The following is a 19141-nucleotide window of genomic DNA, read 5'->3' as shown; positions in this document are numbered from 1 at the left end:
GCAGATATTCAATTTGCTGTAATAAAACCAAGTTGATTAAATTCTCTTTAACACTGATTTGTGCTAGACTTATATTTTGATATAATAGACTAGCTTTCATTCTCTTTTCATTCACTCCTCCAAAATATATTTTCTATTAAATTATAAAAATTTGTTTCCAAAATCTTTCTCCCCCTCCCCAACATGGTATACATTAAGGAAAATATTTGTAAACTTTGGAGGAGAAAATATAAACTATTTTTCAAACTTAAAAAGATATAAAGTACCTCAGTAAATAGTTTTAAATTTGCTTATAACTAGGAAAAGACAAAGATAGTGGAGGTGATGGAATTCCAGTTGAGCTATTTCAAATCCTGAAAGATGATGTTGTGAAAGTGCTGCACTCAATATGCCAACAAATTTGGAAAACTCAACAGTGGCCACAGGACTGGAAAAGGTCAGTTTCCATTACAATCCCTAAGAAAGACAATGCCAAATAATGCTCAAACTATGACACAATTGCACTCATCTCACATGCTAGTAAAGTAATGCTCAAAATTCTCCAAGCCAGGATTCAGCAATACGTGAACTGTGAACTTGCAGATGTTCAAGCTGGTTTTAGAAAAGACAGAGGAACCAGAGATCAAATTGCCAACATCTGCTGGATCATCAAAAAAGCAAGGGAGTTCCAGAAAAACATCTATTTCTGCTTTATTGACTATGCGAAAGCCTTTAACTGTGTGGATCACAATAAACTGTGGAAAATTCTGAAAGAGATGGGAATACCAGACCATCTGACCTGCCTCTTGAGAAATCTGTATGCAGGTCAGGAAGCAACATTTAGAACTGGACATGGAACGACAGACTGGTTCCAAATAGAAAAAGGAGTACGTCAAGGCTGTATATTGTCACCCTGCTTATTTAACTTATATGCAGAGTACATCATGAGAAACGATGGGCTGGAAGAAGCACAAGCTGGAATCAAGACTGCCGGGAGTCAGTACCTCAGATATGCAGATGATACCACCCTTAAGGCAGAAAGTGAAGAGGAACTAAAAAGCCTGTTGATGAAAGTGAAAGAGGAGAGCAAAAAAGTTGGCTTAAAGCTCAACATTCAGAACTAAGATCATGGCATCCGGTCCCATCACTTCATGGGAAATAGATGGGGAAACAGTAGAAACAGTGTCAGACTTTATTTCTGGGGGCTCCAAAATCACTGAAGATGGTGACTGCAGCCATGAAATTAAAAGACACTTACTCATTGGAAGAAAAGTTATGACCAACCTAGATAGCATATTCAAAAGCAGAGACATTACTTTGCCAACAAAGGTCTGTCTAGTCAAGGCTATGGTTTTCCCAGTGGTCATGTATGGATGTAAGAGTTGGACTGTGAAGAAAGCTGAGCACCGAAGAATTGATGCTTTTGAACTGTGGTGTTGGAGAAGACTCTTGAGAGTCACTTGAACTGCAAGGAGGTCCAACCAGTCCATTCTAAAGGAGATCAGTCTTGGGTGTTCATTGGAAGGCCTGATGCTGAAGCTGAAACTCCAATACTTTGGCCACCTCATGTGAAGAGTTGACTCATTGGAAAAGACTTTGATCCTGGGAGGGATTGTGGGCAGAGGAGAAGGGGAAAACAGAGGATAAGATGGCTGAATGGCATCACCAACTTGATGGACATGAGTTTGCATAAACTCTGGGAGTTGGTGATGGACAGGGAGGTCTGGCATGCTGCGATTCATGGGGTCACAAAGAGTCGGACACAACTGAGCAACTGAACTGAACTGAACTGAGGAAAAGACAAATGCTTTCTTTTTATTTTATACTTCTTTGTAGTACAGACTACTTTTTAAAACAATAGCATTTAAATATGTAAATGAAATAAGCAGTTATGCAGGAGACTTGGGGTTTGATCTCTGGGTCAAGAAGTTCCCCTGGAGAAGAAAATGGCAACTCGCTCCAGTGTTCTTGCCTGGAGAATACCATGGAGAGAGGAGTCTGGCGGGCTATAGCCCATGCAGTCTCAAAGAGTCAGACATGACTGAGGGACTGATACTTTCACTTTTCACTGTCATGATCTTTATGTATTTCCAGATAAGCCTTAAACATATGCATTCATGGTTTGGCCACTTAATATGTCACCAGGATAAAAATTGCCAACATCCACTAGATCATGGAAAAAGCAAGAGTTCCAAGAAAACATCTATTTCTGCTTTATTGACTATGCCAAAGCCTTTGACTGTGTGGATCACAATCAACTGTGGAAAATTCTGAAAGAGATGGGAATACCAGGCCACCTGACCTGCCTCTTGAGGAATCTGTATGCAGGTCAGGAAGCAACAGTTAGAATTGGACATGGAACAACAGACTGGTTCCAAATAGGAAAAGGAGTATGTCAAGGCTGTATATTGTCACCCTGCTTATTTAAATTCTATGCAGAGTACATCATGAGAAACACTGGACTGGAAGAAACACAAGCTGGAATCACGATTGCCAGGAGAAATATCAATAACCTCAGATATGCAGATGACACCACCCTTATGGCAGAAAGTGAAGAGGAGCTAAAAAGCCTCTTGATGAAAGTGAAAGAGGAGAGTGAAAAAGTTGGCTTAAAGCTCAACATTCAGAAAACGAAGATCATGGCATCCGGTACCATCACTTCATGGCAAATAGATGGGGAAACAGTAGAAACAGTGTCAGACTTTATATTTTTGGGCTCCAAAATCACCACAGATGGTGACTGCAGCCATGAAATTAAAAGACACTTACTCCTTGGAAGAAAAGTTATGACCAACCTAGATAGTATATTTAAAAGCAGAGACATTACTTTGCCAACCAAGGTCCATCTAGTCAAGGCTATCGTTTTTCCTGTGGTCATGTATGGATGTGAGAGTTGGACTGTGAAGAAGGCTGAGCGCTGAAGAATTGATGCGTTTGAACTGTGGTGTTGGAGAAGACTCTTGAGAGTCCCTTGGACTGCAAGGAGATCCAACCAGTCCATTCTGAAGGAGATCAACCCTGGGATTTCTTTGGAAGGAATGATGCTAAAGCTGAAGCTCCAGTACCTTGGCCACCTCATGCGAAGAGTTGACTCATTGGAAAAGACTCTGATGCTGGGAGGGATTGGGGGCAGGAGGAGAAGGGGACGACCCAGGATGAGATGGCTGGATGGCATCACCGACTCGATGGACGTGAGTCTGAGTGAACTCCGGGAGATGGTGATGGACAGGGAGGCCTGGCGTGCTGCGATCCATGGGGTCGCAAAGAGTCGGACACCACTGAGTACTGAACTGACTGACTGACTGAACTGAATTGAGGATAAAAATGGCTTTCTAATATCAGAAAAAGCAAATGAACAAACCTGTGTGAAGAACACACAAGGGTAAAAAAGGGTAAAAAATTACTGGGGTCCAGTCTAGTGTACTGTTTAGTATTATGTGTGTCTTTCCATCTCTTTGAGCTTTCCTACAACTTTAAGTTGAGGGAGAGGTGGATGACCAAACCTCTAGAAACTTGATGGAGAAGACAATGACTGAGGTCTGTCAACCTTACCTTTTTTACTGTGCTTTTCCTGGTAACCTCTCATAATTGGTTCTCTGTTCCCAAAATCTCCTTTTATATTTAGCTGAAAATGATATTTATGGTGATGGCTTCAGCTACTGTGGGGGTACTCAGTTTTCCTGGGTCTCCCCATGTATAGATGTTATTAAACTTTTGTTTGATATTCTCCCATTACTCTGTCTTATATCATTTTAATTCTTAAACCAGCCAGGAGAACCTAGAAGGCAGAGGCAAATTTCTTCCTCCCTGACAACTTGAAAGCTACTATTATATAAAAACTGTACCTACCTAATTTCCTTCATTTGTTTATGTAAATCCCTTTGGTACTTTTCAGTTGCCAGTTTTTGCTGAACAATCAGACTTTTCTCTTTCAAGGCAGCCTGCTTATTCTTCAATCTGTCAATTGCAGTCATTCCTTTGGTCAAAAGAGTGCGCTCATTATTTAGGTTCTGAATTAATAAACGGTCTTTAGCCTTTTGTTTTTTTTCTTTAAGGAACTGAGCTCTTCTCTCTTTAACTTTCTCAAGGTAGCTGGATCTATCCTGATAAAGTTGTTGTAAACCAACCTGAATTATCTCATCATCTTTTGCAGTCAGTTTATGTGTAGCATGTATTTTATTATTTAAATTTTCTCTAATAGTTATTCTACTTCGTTCTTGGGCTATTTGTGCCATGCTTACAGCTGTTACTTTATTTTTACTGCTTTCCTGCTTCTTTTGTTCTGAGAAATATTTATCAACATCACAAAGTGCTTGGAGTTTCATACCAGCTCTGTGTGTTGCCAAAAACTCTCTTCTTATTTTCTTTTCCATCGGCACGTCTTTTATTTTAACTATTGGTTTTTGATGAGCAGGAGAAAATGGCTGGGCATACATAGGAAAATAATCTTGTTCTTTTGCTCTCAATAGTGCAGCATATCTCAATGAATCTAAAGTATGTATGGGTAGTTTGAACACTGATATCCTAAAATTGACATCCAATCCTTCATCCTCAGTTTCATCTTCAGACTCTTTCTGACCTACATCACAGCAGACAAATATAATCCATTACACAAGTGTTAAGCACAGTTTATTTTCTGTCCCAATTGTTTTGAAAGCTACATTAATAAAGTTGACAAGAACCTACTATTTACCTTATTAAGAAACATTTTCCCAACTGATATTCCTTTTCAGTTTGTGATTTAATCATGATTTTGGAGAGAAAAATCACTATTGGAACATCTTAACAAAGAACTACACAGATTACTTTATTTCCTTTATTATTTCTCACAATTATTTAACTTGCTCTGACTCAGTAGCAGCATTTTATCTTATACTAAGTATGCAATTATACATATCATTTTTACATATAGTTATTATTATCTTGGGATTCCCTGGTAGCTCAGTAGTACAAGAATCCACCTGCAATGCAGGAGATATGAGTTCAATCCCTGGGTCAGAAAGACCCCCTGGAGAAGAAAATGGCAACGCACTCTACTATTCTTGTCAGGAGAATTCCATAGATAAGAGGAATATGGCAGGCTGCCAACTGTGGGATTACACAAAGTGAGATGTGACTTAGCAACTAAACAACAATTATTAATCTCACATTTGTAAAAGACTTTGTAATTCATTTTACCTTATTTTTCTTAACTCTAGTGAGAACTAATAGCTGCCATAAAAATTGTTTTTCTCTTCATTGAACACGCAAAGAAACAAAATCTCTAAGCTTCCTCTATTCTTATGTGTGGCCATGAGATTAAGTCTTCTCCAGGAGAGTGTGCATAGAAGTTATATGGGTAATATCTGGACCAAGGCTATTAAGACACAAATGTGCTTCTTCTGTATTTTCTTTCTGCTTCTGACCCACTCCATAGAGACGAGGATAAAGTGCTAGAAGATGGTAGATTGATGGACTCTGGCTCCCTGAATCCCTGATTTTTCATAAAAGTACTCAGTGACCAGGATTTCCAACTTGGATTCTTATGGAAGCCAGAAATAAAAGGCAATTATATTTGATCAACATACATTTCTAGGCTTTTTTTTTTTTTATCATAGCCAACCCATCCAATATAGCAATCTAAATGAATCACATTATTGTTAATTATTTATTTTCTGACAAGCCAGTGGATGAAGTGAGGCTCAGGTGGCAAATACAGGTGAAAAAAAAATACTGATTAATCTTCAGAAAAAATGTTTTCCATAATTGATTGATTATTGCTATTAAAACTGCATCGCTGCTTACTCTCATCTATGAGGGTTCTATCTTTTCTAATCTTTTAATCTTCTAATAGAAGATTCTCTTAAAGTTTCATATGTCATAATGCCAAATTTTACAGTGGAGTAAATACATGGACATTAAGGTAGCCATGAAGAATGGCAGAGCCTGTGGGCTACTCAAACAGTAGGAAAGAAGTGGACAGGTAGGATTATCACTAAAGGCCTCAGGAATATTAACATTAGAAAAGGAAGCAGATTCTAGAGCTAGCAAGTAGAAAAGGTAATCCACCAGGATACAAAGCCAAAGTGTCCAGAAATAAGTATTAAGGGTTGAGTCCATAGCAAGGCACTAGAGACTCATAGGGATGAAAGCCAGAATTTCAAGTCTAGAGTAAACAGGATATAGTCTAGAATGACTACCTAGAACAGGCACTCTTATGTATAAATTTTATTTTATATGGATAGCTTGACATGAGAAAGTTGGCCAAGAATTAAAGGTCAGGGCTAGAAAACACAATGTTCCTAAAGGTTCTGGTTACCAATTCTGATTTGTGTGTGGTGGAGTTTTCCCATACTCCTAAGCAATACTCTGACACCAGCTGGGTATCCTACAATTCAACTTAATTCTAGCACTATCTACCTAGAGATAGGATCAGATTCCACAGGTTATGAGCTCAGTTCTACCAGGCTGTCTGCCCCCTTTCCTCTCTGGACACCGATTGCAAGTCTATCACAGGAGAGAAAGGGGCAGGGAACAATCTTTAAAAGAATGACATAACTCATGAGGAAACATAAAAACTGGTTAGAACCTACTAGGCCCAAGATGGCTGAAGATTTGACTTCCAGCAGACCTTGAGCCTCATTATACCTTCACTGTAATACATCAGTAAGCTAAATGGCACTCCTGCAGGCACCATGACAGTTCTGAGGCTGATCATAAAAGGCCAAAAAGTGAGTGGTGACCCAATTTCTGGAAATTTCCTCCCCTCCCCCCAAACAGTTGTAGTAATCCTCTCACTTCTAGTCTATGAAATTGTGTGTGTGTGTTAGTGGCTCAGTCATGTCTGAACCTTTGTGACTCCATGAACCATAGCCTGCCAGGCTCCTCTGTCCTTGGAATTCTCCAGGAAGTATGGAGTGGGATCTTCCTGACCCAGGGATTGAACCCAAGTCTCCTGCATTGCAGGTAGATACTTTACTGTCTGAGGCACTAAGGATTTACTAGGTGTAGGCAAGTTATTTACTTCTTTGGACTTCAGTATGATAACTGTGAATGGACATAATAATACCCAATTTTATAGGGTTCCCAATTTATAGGGTTCTAACTGGATTAAATGAGTTAAGATAAAGAAGCCCAACAAGGTATATATAATTATTAGAACAATGCCTGACAAAGAGTAAGAACGATGTTAGGGTGTGTTTTGTTTTGTTCTTTTTTCATTATATTTGATATGGAAAACAACGAGTTTATTTTATCTCTTTAATTCCATCAATGGTATTATGTTCAAATAGCCATATAATTTAGTAATGAATAGGGAAAAGACAGCAAGGTACTTTTTCACACCCTTCAACATCCACTGGACACTTAACATAGAAAGTACAAGCAACCTTCTTTGTATATGTATTTTATTTCAAGACTGTATAATTCATCTCATTCATTATAGGAAAAATATTAATAGAAATCAAGTGATAGAAATGCTCTCATGTTTCCATAACCAAATATATAAACTTGTCTGTATATTCATGCATCTTCTTCTATCCTGAAATTCTTCATATATGCTTTGGCCCGATCCCCTATAGCTTTGCTTCTATGATCATCTAAGCTTTCTCCTTTATCATCCCTTTCTACTGGATCATTCACAGCCATGTTTAAACAACCATAACTGCCGCTACCACCATCAATGCAAGAACCACATTTCCTTGACCCTCATTGCCCTATAGTTATCATTCAGTTTTCCTATTCAATTTTAGAATGAAAGCTATTGAGAAAGTTGTCTCCCTGTACTATGTTGTATTCACCTTTTAGTAACTCGTATATTTTCATTTATATATAGATTTTAACTCTACTGTTCTCACCCACTTGTTGAAGCTCTCCCTAACAAAAGCTTCTATGGTGGGAAGTATAAAGGACACCTTTTTTTCTGTTCTAATCTTTCTTGGACTTTCAATGGCATTTAACAGAGTTGATCACTTGTCCTTTTTGAAAAACACTTTTTTATATTTTCTGATTTCTAGATTCTCTAAAACTCTTCTGGTATCATGAAGATATCTTGTCCCCCCCTCTCCCCCCCATATTGTCTAAAGCTCTCCTGATTTTTCTTCTAGCTTTCTGATAACTTCTTAGTTTTGTTTGAAGACTCTTACTTTTCATCAAATTTCTGGAGTGGTTGAAGATTTGATACTATGTCCTCTTCCCATCTCCACTTTCTCTGCTGAAATGAATCACTCATGGCCTTAAATATCAGCTTCTATGCTGAGAACTCTCAATTTTATCATTTCAAGTTGGAAGTCTTATATGTATTTTTCAAACTTGGCACATTCAAAACACATGCAAAAGATCTCATTTGCTACCAGTAATCTATTGCCTCTAAAAAATAGCCCTTCTTATCTCAACAAATAATACCTAATAGCTTATTCAATTTTATCAATCAGTCTTATAGATTTTATCTCAAAAATATAGCTCAAATTAAATGATTTTTTTGCTCCATTTCCTTGCTATCACCCTACTTCAGGTTTTTATTAACTCTTACTTTGACTATTTGCAATGTCTTCTTAAGTAGTCTCTGCATTTTTCAACACACATCCCACACAGTGATCAAGCCAGAGTAATCTCTTAAAATTGTGGGTTTAAAGATCTATGACTTATATATGCCTTCATGATAAAATTCAAGTTCCTTGCCATAGCCTACAAAACTTTGCATGATTTTATACTTGTTTTCTCACCCAATATAATTTTCCAACTATTTCTAACATGCATTTCTAACTGCTATAGGCAAGACATGAATGATTTGTGGAGTAATTTTCAGGTACAGTTTTTGAATGGCAGAACAAGAAAAGAGAAAACAAGATCAGGTCCTTTGACTATAGTTTTACAAATAGAAAGTTCAATTTGACTTAGTTTAATAAATATGTGGGTATCTATGATCCAGGGTCTTGAAAAAATGAAAATAATGCTGACTCTCAAGAATCCTACAGTATAAGAAAAAATTGTAAGTCTAGTGGGGAAGGCAAATACACAAAGGAGGCAACTTCTAAGGACTCTGGCATGTGTTAAAACAAAAGTATACACAGGAGCCTAATAATCATTGAAGAAAGATGTCTGGGTCAGGTAGGTGGTTGTCAGCAAAAATGTTCTGGAGAAAGTAACAATTGGGTTTGCTTTTAAGGAGAGACATTATTTTATATTTGTATTATTATAAAGCTCATGTTTTGGGTATGAGGGAAAATATAATAAACTTGCAAAATGTATAGGTAAGAGAATAGGAAATAAGGCATTCCCAGGAAAAAAGAATTTTATAATCAAAGATGCAGATGTGAAAAAAAGAAATGTGAAATTTGGTTTTGCAAAATATAAAGTCAGTAGAAGGAAATGGCAACCCACCCCAGTATCCTTGCCTGGAAAATCTCATGGACAGAGGAACTTGGTGGATTGCAGTCCATGGGGTCGCAAAGAGTCGGGCACGACTGAGTGACTAACACACACAGCTTTTATCAGCAGTTAGTTGCTAGAAATGTCCAGTAAGCAAGAAGGTACATGAACATAATCTAAATGCTGAAAGATAGGGAGATAAATATTTGGGTAACAATAGCACAGAGTTTTTTAGGTATAACTATGAACATAATCTGAAACTCCAATACTTTGGCCACCTCACGTGAAGAGTTGACTCATTGGAAAAGACTCCGATGCTGGGAGGCATTGGGGGAAGGAGGAGAAAGGGATGACAGAGGATGAGATGGCTCAATGGCATCACCGACTTGATGGACGTGAGTTTGAGTGAACTCTGGGAGTTGGTGAGGGACAGGGAGGCCTGGCGTGCTGTGATCTACGGGGTCGCAAAGAATTGGACACGACTGAGCATCTGAACTAACTAACTAATGAACATAATCAAAGGAAGACAAGAGAGCTTAAGATAGAATCTTGGGAAATCAATAATTATCAAGTACATACTAGGTAAACCAAACATTAAGGAGGAAAAATGTTTCCCAGACTCTACATATAAGTCTCTTAAGAAATCACTATATGTAAAGGAAACTGGTATATGTATGCATCCTGGTTTGCCATAGATAGTCCCAGTTTATGCCTACCATCCTGGTGAAGTTTAGCTTCAGAAGTGACCTAGTTTGAAAGAAAATTATATGGTCACCCTAGCTACATGGATACTGTCCAATGATAGACAAGAAGGAGGAGAGTAACACTGTGTGATCTTCATTGTTTAAGTTAAATAAAGATCTTAGTACAATGCCTAGGACCTAGTAGAAATATAATAAATATTTTTGTTAAAACTTAGGTTAAGAAACCCTTGAGGCTTCAAGAAAGTTACAACCATGCCTATTTTGTTTACCAATTTATACTAAACACTTTAAAGAATGTCTGGTTCATTCTTTCAATAAATATGTGTCTACTACTTTCAACAAACATTTTTTCTAGAGACAGTTAGGCCAGCTCAAGGACACTCTCCAGTTTTGTTTGAAGGCTACTGATGATAAATTTGCACTTACTTTCTTCATTTTCCTTTCAATATTCCCCATATCTCTCATTATTCCCTTTAAAAAACCTACACTTCAAATATAAAAGTTACAACTTCTGAACAGGACTTAGATACTTCTTATCTTTGTCTACTGCTATTTCCAATATTATGAAAGACTTCATGTGTATCAACACCTATAAAAAGATTGTATCTCGAGTAACATAAATGCTATCATCTATTGAGCCCTTACTATGTGGCACCTGCTGGGCTTACTTTCTTATGGAATATTTTTACCATTTACATTGATTACTTCATAAGATAGATATTACTGACCAGTAATCATAATATAGTTAATATTTACTGAATGATTACTATATGTCAAACTGTTTTGAGTCATTTAAATAATTATCTCATTTACCAAATATGAGGTAAGTTCAGCTCAGTTGTTCAGTCAAGCCTGACTCTTTGCGACTCCATGGATTGCAGCACACCATGCCTCCCTGTCCATCACCAACACCTGGAGACTACTCAAACTCACGTCCATTAAGTTGGTGATGCTATCCAACCATCTCATCCTCTGTTGTCCCCTTCTCCTCTCACCTTCCATCTTTCCCAGCATAAGGGTCTTTTCCAATGAGTCAGCTCTTCGCATTAGGTGGCCAAAGTACTGGAGTTTCAGCTTCAACATCAGTCCTTCCATTGACTATTCCAGACTGATTTTCTTTACAAGGGACTGGTTGGATCTCCTTGCAGTCCAAGGGACTCTCAAGAGTCTTCTCCAATACCACAGTTCAAAAGCATCAATTCTTCAGTGTTCAGCTTTCTTTATAGTCTAACACTCACATCCATACATGACTATTGCAGAAACCATAGCCATGACTACATGGACCTTTGTTGGCAAAGTAATGTCTCTGCTTTTTAATATGCTGTCTAGGTTGGTCATAACTTTTCTTCCAAGGAGTAAGCGTCTTTTAATTTCATGGCTGCAGTCACCATCTGCAGTGATTTTGGAGCCCAAAAATATAAAGTCTGTCACTGTTTCCACTGTTTCTCCATCTATTTGCTATGAAGTGATGGGACCGGATGCCATGATCTTTGTTTTCTGAATGTTGAGCTTTAAGCCAACCTTTTCATTCCCCTCTTTCACTTTCATCAAGAGGCTCTTTAGTTCTTCTTCACTTTCTGCCATAAGGGTGGTGTCATCTGCATATCTGAGGTTATTGATATTTCTCCAAGCAATCTTGATATCAGCTTGTGCTTCCTCCAGCCTAGCATTTCTCATGATGTACTCTGCATAGAATTTAAATAAGCAGGGTGACAATATACAGCCTTGACATACTCCTTTTCCTATTTGGAACCAGTCTGTGTTGTTCCATGTCCAGTTCTAACTGTTGCTTCCTGACTTGCATACAGATTTCTCAAGAGGCAGGTCAGGTGGTCTGGTATTCCCATCTCTTTCAGAATTTTCCACTGTTTATTGTGATCTACACAGCCAAAGGCTTTGCCATAGTCATTAAAGCAGAAATAGATGTTTTTCTGGAACTCCCTTGCTTTTTTGATGATCCAGCAGATGTTGGCAATTTGATCTCTGGTTTCTCTGCCTTTTCTAAAACCAGCTTGAACATCTGGAATTTCACGGTTCACATATTGAAGCCTCGGCTGGAGAATTTTGAGCATTACTAGCGTATGAGATGAGTGCAATTGTGCAGTAGTTTGAGCATTTTTTGGCATTGCCTTTCTTTGGCATTGGAATGAAAACTGACGTTTTCAGGTCCTGTGGCCACTGCTGAGTTTTCCAAATGTGCTGCCATATTGACTGCAGCACTTTCGCACCAACATCTTTTAGGATTTGAAATAGCTTAGCTGGAATTCCATCACCTTCACCAGCTTTGTTTGTAGTGATGCTTCTTAAGGCCCACTTGACTTTGCATTCCAGGATGTCTGGCTCTAGGTGAGTGATCACACCATCGTGATTATCTGGGTTTTAAGATCTTTATTGTACAGTTCCTCTGTGTATTCTTGCCCCGTTTCTTAATATCTTCTGCTTCTGTTAGGTCCATACCATTTTTGTCCTTGATTGAGCCGATCTTTGCATGAAATGTTCCCTTGGTATTTCTAATTTTCTTGAAGAGTTCTCTAGTCTTTCCATTCTATTGTTTTCCTGTACTCTTTGCACTGATCACTGAGGAAGACTTTCTTATCTCTCCTTGCTATTCTTTGGAACTCTGCATTCAGATGCTTATATCTTTCCTTTTCTCCTTTGGTTTTTGCTTGTCTTCCTTTCACAGCTATTTGTAAGGCCTCTTCAGATAACCATGTTGCTTTTTTTCATTTCTTTTTCTTGGGGAGGATCTAGATCCCTGTCTCCTGAACAGTGTCACGAACCTCAGTCCCCAGTCCATCAGGCACTCTGTCAAATCTAGTCCCTTAAATCTATTTCTCACTTCCACTGTATAATAGTTAAAGATTTGATTTATTGCCATACCTGAATGGCCTAGTGGTTTTCCCTACTTTTTTCAATATAAAATATAATATAAGTCTGAATTTGGCCATAAGCAGTTCATGATCTGAGCCACAGTTAGCTCCTGGTCTTGTTTTTGCTGACTGTATGGAGCTTCCCCAAATTTGGCAGCAAAGAATATAATCAATCTGATTTTGGTGTTGACCATCTGGTGATGTCCATGTGTACAGTCTTCTGTTGTGTTGTTGGAAGAGGGTGTTTGCTATGACCAGTGCATTCTCTTGGCAGAACTCTATTAGCCTTTGCCCTGCTTCACTCTGTACTACAAGGTGAAATTTGCCTGTTACTCCAGGTGTTTCTTGACTTCCTACTTTTGCATCCCAGTCCCCTATAATGAAAAGGATATCTTTTTTGGGGTGTTAATTAATTCTAGAAGGTCTTGTAGGTATTCACAGAACCATTCAACTTCAGCTTCTTCAGCATTATTGGTCGGGGCATAGAGTTGGATTACTGTGATATCAAATGGTTTGCCTTGGAAATGAACAGAGATCATTCCGTCGTTTTTGAGATTGTATCCAAGTACTGCATTTCGGACTCTTTTGTTGACTATGATGGCTACTCCATTTCTTCTATGGAATTCTTGCCCACAGAAGTAGATAAAATGGTCATCTGATTTAAATTCACCCATTCCAGTCCATTTAGTTTGTTGATTTCTAAAATGTTAACGTTCACTCTTGCCATATCCTGTTCAATCCCTTCCAATTTGCCTTGATTCATCGACCTAGCATTCCAGGTTCCTATGCAATATTGCTCTTTACAGCATCGGACCTTGCTTCCACCACCTGTCACATCCACAGCTGGGTTTGGTTTTTGCTTTGGCTCTGTCTCTTCATTCTTTCTGGAGTTATTTCACCACTGCTGCTCTAGGAGCATTCTGGGCACCTATTGACGGGGAGTTCATCTTTCAGTGTCCTTTCTTTTTGCCTTTTCTTACTGTTCATGGGTTCTCAAGCCAGGAATACTGAAGTGGTTTGCCATTCCCTTCTCCAGTGGACCACATTTTGTCTGAACTCTCCACCATGACCTGTCCGTCTTGGGTGGCCCTATATGGCACGGCTCATAGTTTCATTGAGTTAGACAAGGCTGTGGTCCATGTGATTACATTGATTAGCTTTCTGTGATTGTGGTTTCAGCCTCTCTGTCCTCTGATGGATTAGGTTAAGAGGCCTATGAAAGCCTCTTGATGGGATAGACTGACTGAGTGGGATACTGGGTCTTGTTCTGATGGGCAGGGCCATGCTCAGTAAATCTTTAATCCAATTTTCTGTTGATGGGTGGAGCTGTGCTCCCTCCCTGCTATTTACCTTGGGCCAAACTATGGTGGAGGTAATGAAGATAATGGTGACCTCCCTCAAAAGATCCCATGCATGTACGGCTACAATCGTGCCCCCAACCCTGCAGTAGGCCACCACCAACCCATGCCAGAGACTCCCGGACACCCACAGGCAGGTGTGGGTCAGTCTCCTGTAGGGTCACTGTTCCTTTCTCCTGGGTCCAGGTGCACAAGGTTCTGTTGTGCCTTCCAAGAGTCTATTTCCCAGTCCTGTGTAAGTTCTGGCAGCTCTATGGTGGGGTTAATGGCGACTTCCTTCAAGAGGACTTACTTATGCCATATCCACACCCAAAGCTCCTGTCCTTGCGGAAAACCACTGCCTGTACCTCCACAGGAGATGCTCAAACACAGTTCTGTCTCAGTCTCTGTGGGGTCCCTAGGTACTGGTACACATAAGATTTGTTTGAGCCCTTGAGCATCTCCGGTAGGAAAGGGGTTTGATTCTAAATGCAAATTTGCCCCTTCTACCATCTCACCCCTTCTCCTTTGCCCTTGGATGTGCGGTATCTCCTCATAGCTGCTCCAGTGCCTACCATCTTACTGGGGTTTCTCTGACCTTGGATGTGGGGTGTCTCCACACAGCCAGTCAAGCAAAGCACAGTCACCACTCCTGACCTTGGATGTGGGGTACCTCCTCACAGCCATTGCTCCTCACCTTGGAAGTGGGGTATCTCCTCACAGCTGATCCAGCACCGCACAGCTGGAGTACTTATGAGGTAAGTACTATACTATTTTTATTCCCATTATCAGGTAAAGAAAATGAGGCTTAAAGAAGTAGTCAATACATTGGAGTAAGAACTTAATATCTGGCCAAAAAAAAAAAAAAAAGGCCTAAAGACTTTGGAAAAAGATCAGAAGCAAGTAGATTTTAAGAGTATGTTAAAACAAAAATATTAACACTCTTAAAACACAATCCAGAGAATTAAAACACAATATTTGCAATGCCAACAATAAAACCCAAGTGTTAGCTGCTCAGTCGTGTCCTCCTGTTTGCGACCCTATGGACTGTAGCCAACCAGGCTTCTCTGTCCGTGGGATTCTCCAGGCAAGAATACTGGAGTGGGTTGCCATTCCCTTCTCCAGGGGATCTTCTCAACCCAGGGATTGAACCTGGGTCTCCTGCATTGAAGGCAGATTCTTTACCATCTGAGCCACTAAAGAAGCCCAAAACACATAGTATTAATAAAAATTATACTATGAAAGATTCATGAAAGGTAGCAGTTCAAATAAAATACAGAACTCATGCAACCATATATGCTATCTAGATTCCTTCTTTCTGTAGTCTCTGTGAAGTGGTACAATATTACATAGATTGTGGTAAATTTAGTATTTATATTATAATCTCTAAAGAAAATAAATATATAATGTGAAGAGGTTCAACTAAAAATCCAACAGATAAATAAAAATGTATTAAAAATTATTTGAATAATCAAAAAGAAAATAGGAAAAAAGAAAACAGAAACAAAAACTAGGGACCAACACAAAAAAGGGGCTTCCCTGGTGGCTCAGAGGTTAAAGCGTCTGCCTGCAATGTAGGAGACTTGGGTTCGATCCCTAGGTCAGGAAGATCCCCTGGAGAAGGAAATGGCAACCCACTCCAGTATTCTTGCCTGGAAAATCCCATGGACAGAGGAACCTGGTGGGCTACAGTCCACAGGGTTGCAAAGAGTTGGACACCACTGAGCTACTAACACACACATACAAAACAGAGCAGATAACAAATAAAATGAGTGGGAAGCCCACTCTAATAGGATTACTGTCCTTAAAGAGACACCAGAGAGCTGCTTTCACCACTTCTCCTTGCACACATGCTCAAAAAGGGCCACACTGAGCACACAGCAAGATGGCTGGCATGTACAAACCAGAATGAGAGGTCTCACTAGATATGGTCCACTGGTCACCCTGGTAGAGACTGGAGTTTCTACAGCCATTATGCTCCCTTTTGTCGTAAATTTTATATAGAGTCTTTTGAGTTCATGTGTTGTCTGACACTGTTCTACAGTCATGGCAATAGAAGGTGGCTGAGGAGGCTTTCTGTTACTTGAAAATGTGCTTGAGCAGTGAGTTACTGTGTGTGGTGCTGTTCACTATTGACAAGAGACTCATGGAATAGGTTCTTAACATGGCACATAGTGCAAGGTGTGGCTGACTTGGGGTAGGGCCTCCCAAATCCAGACTAATCATCCCTTGGTATCCACAAGGGGCTGGTTCCAGGACAACCTCCCACCCCACACTGCCTGGCCCTGTGGTTACCAAAATTCACAGATGCTCATGTCCCTTATATAAGATGGTATAGTATTTGTATATAATATATCATATATAGATTACTTAAGATACCTAACACAATGTGAATGCTATGAAAATAGTTGCTTGTGACTAGCAAATTCAAACTTTGTATTTTGTAACTTTTTGGATTTTTTTTTTTCCTGTATATATTTGATCCAGTTGGTTAAATTTGTGGATATGGAACCCTCAGATATAGAGGGGTGACTGTGATATATCAGATACTTCAATCCATTCTTGGTTGATATACATATTTAATGATATACTTCCTAGAAGCAAAATGGCTTTTCTTCTGTAAATTAGAATTTCATCATAATTTTGAAATATAAGATGATATACAAATTCAACTATATTTGAAGTCCATTCACATTTTCATACATACATACACAATCAAGGTTATATCTATCAATTAAAGAAATAGGAAAATAAGTTCTTGCACAGAATATTTCAACTATTGGAAATGTCTGAATTATTATAGAAAAACTTTATATTTTTATCAGTTATTCAGCCTAAATTACTTCCTGTTGGAGACTATGAAGACTTAAAAATGATTATCATTAAAAATTGGTATATTAGATGCTTACTGTTACTTAGCTGATTACTCTAAAACACAAATGCTTTAAAACAATAAATATTTATTTTTTCACAGTTTCTTTGAGTTAAGAATGTTAGAGTAGCCTAGCAGGGTGGTTGTGGCTCAGAGTTTCCCAACAATATTATAATCAAGATGTCAGCTAGGGTTGCAGACAATCAAAGGCTGTACTGGAGTTGGAGGATTCCATTCCAAGCTTGCTCATTAACATGACTATTGACAAAGGTCTGAGTTTCTTATTGGCTGTTTGCTGAAAGCCTCAGTTCCTTGTCTGTGAGCCTTTCAAAATAATTACTTGGTATACTTATGTGTGGGCTTTCCCAGTGGCTCAAGGGTAAATAATCTGCTTGCAATATAGGAGACAGAGGAGATGTTGGTTCAATCCCTGGGTTGGGAAGATCCCCTGGAGGAGGAAATGTCAACCTGCTCCAGTATTCTTGCCTGGAAAACCCTATGGATAGAGGAGCCTGGCAGGCTATAGTCCATGAGGTCACAAAAAGTTGGATAAGACTGAATGGCTAAGCAACAGTTATAGCATGTATCCAAATATATGTATCCTTCTGATATGGCAGTTGACTTTGCCCAGATCAAGTGATCTAACAGAGAGAGCCCAGAGCAGGACACAATATCTTCTGTGATGAAGTCTTGTGAGTCACATATCATCTCTTTTGTCATATTCTGTTCATTATAATTAATTTACTAAGTCTACTCCACAAAGGGAGGAGAATTAGGGTCTACTTTTTGAAGGGAAGAGTATCAGTGGGTCTGTGGACATTTTAAAAACCACTACATCTGATGTAAATGTTTTATGTTCATGGGACTCAGGCTCAAGTCCATCAATGAGATGGTTCTGAAGACTTCTTATAAGTTTTATATAAATTTAAAATTTGATATCTAATCATTTATATTCTATTTTTATGACTGTAATTTACAATATAAACAATACATTTTCTACTAATTGCAAATTTTCTCATTTTAACAGAACAAACATAAATATTATTATTATTAATTGGTGCCATAACTGGAAGCACTATCCTATAAAACTGGGACAAAATCCACTCATATGGTTCATAGAGAATTCTGCTTGTGCAATAACTATCCATTTTAACTCTTTCTATAAGTTTTAGATTTTAAAGGATGAGGACTATGTCTTATATCTCTTTATATCTTCTATAGTTAAAATCATATTTTACATTTTTGGTATACGATTTTAAAAACTCAGCTATTTATTAAATATAAGTATTCATATACAAAACTGGAATTTAAAAAAATATGTGTGTGAAATGAACTTTAAATATATTAATTTTTCTCAAAGGCAGTCTGTGTTTCCTAAAGAAATCAAAGAGTTCCACTATAAGATTTAAGTATAGTAGATGGATGGACAATTTGATTTATTTGATATTTACCTTCCTCATCCTGTTAACTTATACTTTCATTCCACTTTCCCTTCTACTGGCATCTTTTCCCAATTAACAGTCTTTTTGCTTCAACTATGTGTTTCCTGACAATGGTATCAAGGGTCTTTATCAGATCTAGTTGACAGCTTTAGGGACCAAAACAGTGACTTTAATAATCTAGGAGGTTGCAAAGTGAACTTTCTATACAAGCAAGTATAAGGTCTACATGTATAACAGTTTTGTATTGGTGACATTGTTTTCTGCTTCTTTTATATTATAAAACAAAAATAATAATCACAAAGTCTCCTTCATTATACAAGTACAAATCTTTGAGGTAGCTTGTTGATCTGATATGTAAGCTGCTTCTGTATGACCTGGAGTGACTTGATATCTGGCAAAAACTTTTCAATAACAATAGGCCCCAAAATGACATTCCTCTTTGTGAACTGGGAATTGACAATAAATGCAATCCAAATGAAAAGTCCCGAAGGTCACCTATCTATATATACAAGGTAAGCAATACAATAAGGAGCATCACCTTTGAATATGAAGGGCATTGACATAAAAATATTGCAAACAAAACACTGTT

The 19141-nt window shown here is 38.4% G+C and overlaps 1 protein-coding gene across 1 annotated transcript in view; it reads right to left on the bottom strand.

The window, feature by feature from the left end:
* Positions 1-19141, bottom strand: part of LRRIQ3 (leucine rich repeats and IQ motif containing 3) — a 170612-nt gene that overhangs the window by 9711 nt on the left and 141760 nt on the right. Inside the window, exon 6 of the mRNA XM_068966640.1 lies at positions 3829-4558. Within this exon, the coding sequence (XP_068822741.1) occupies positions 3829-4558 (730 nt within the window). The remainder of the gene's footprint in view (positions 1-3828; positions 4559-19141) is intronic.

This window comes from Capricornis sumatraensis, chromosome 2, assembly GCF_032405125.1.
Source record: "Capricornis sumatraensis isolate serow.1 chromosome 2, serow.2, whole genome shotgun sequence".
Classification (NCBI taxonomy): domain Eukaryota; kingdom Metazoa; phylum Chordata; class Mammalia; order Artiodactyla; family Bovidae; genus Capricornis; species Capricornis sumatraensis.
This window is presented reverse-complemented; position numbering and strand designations above follow the sequence as displayed.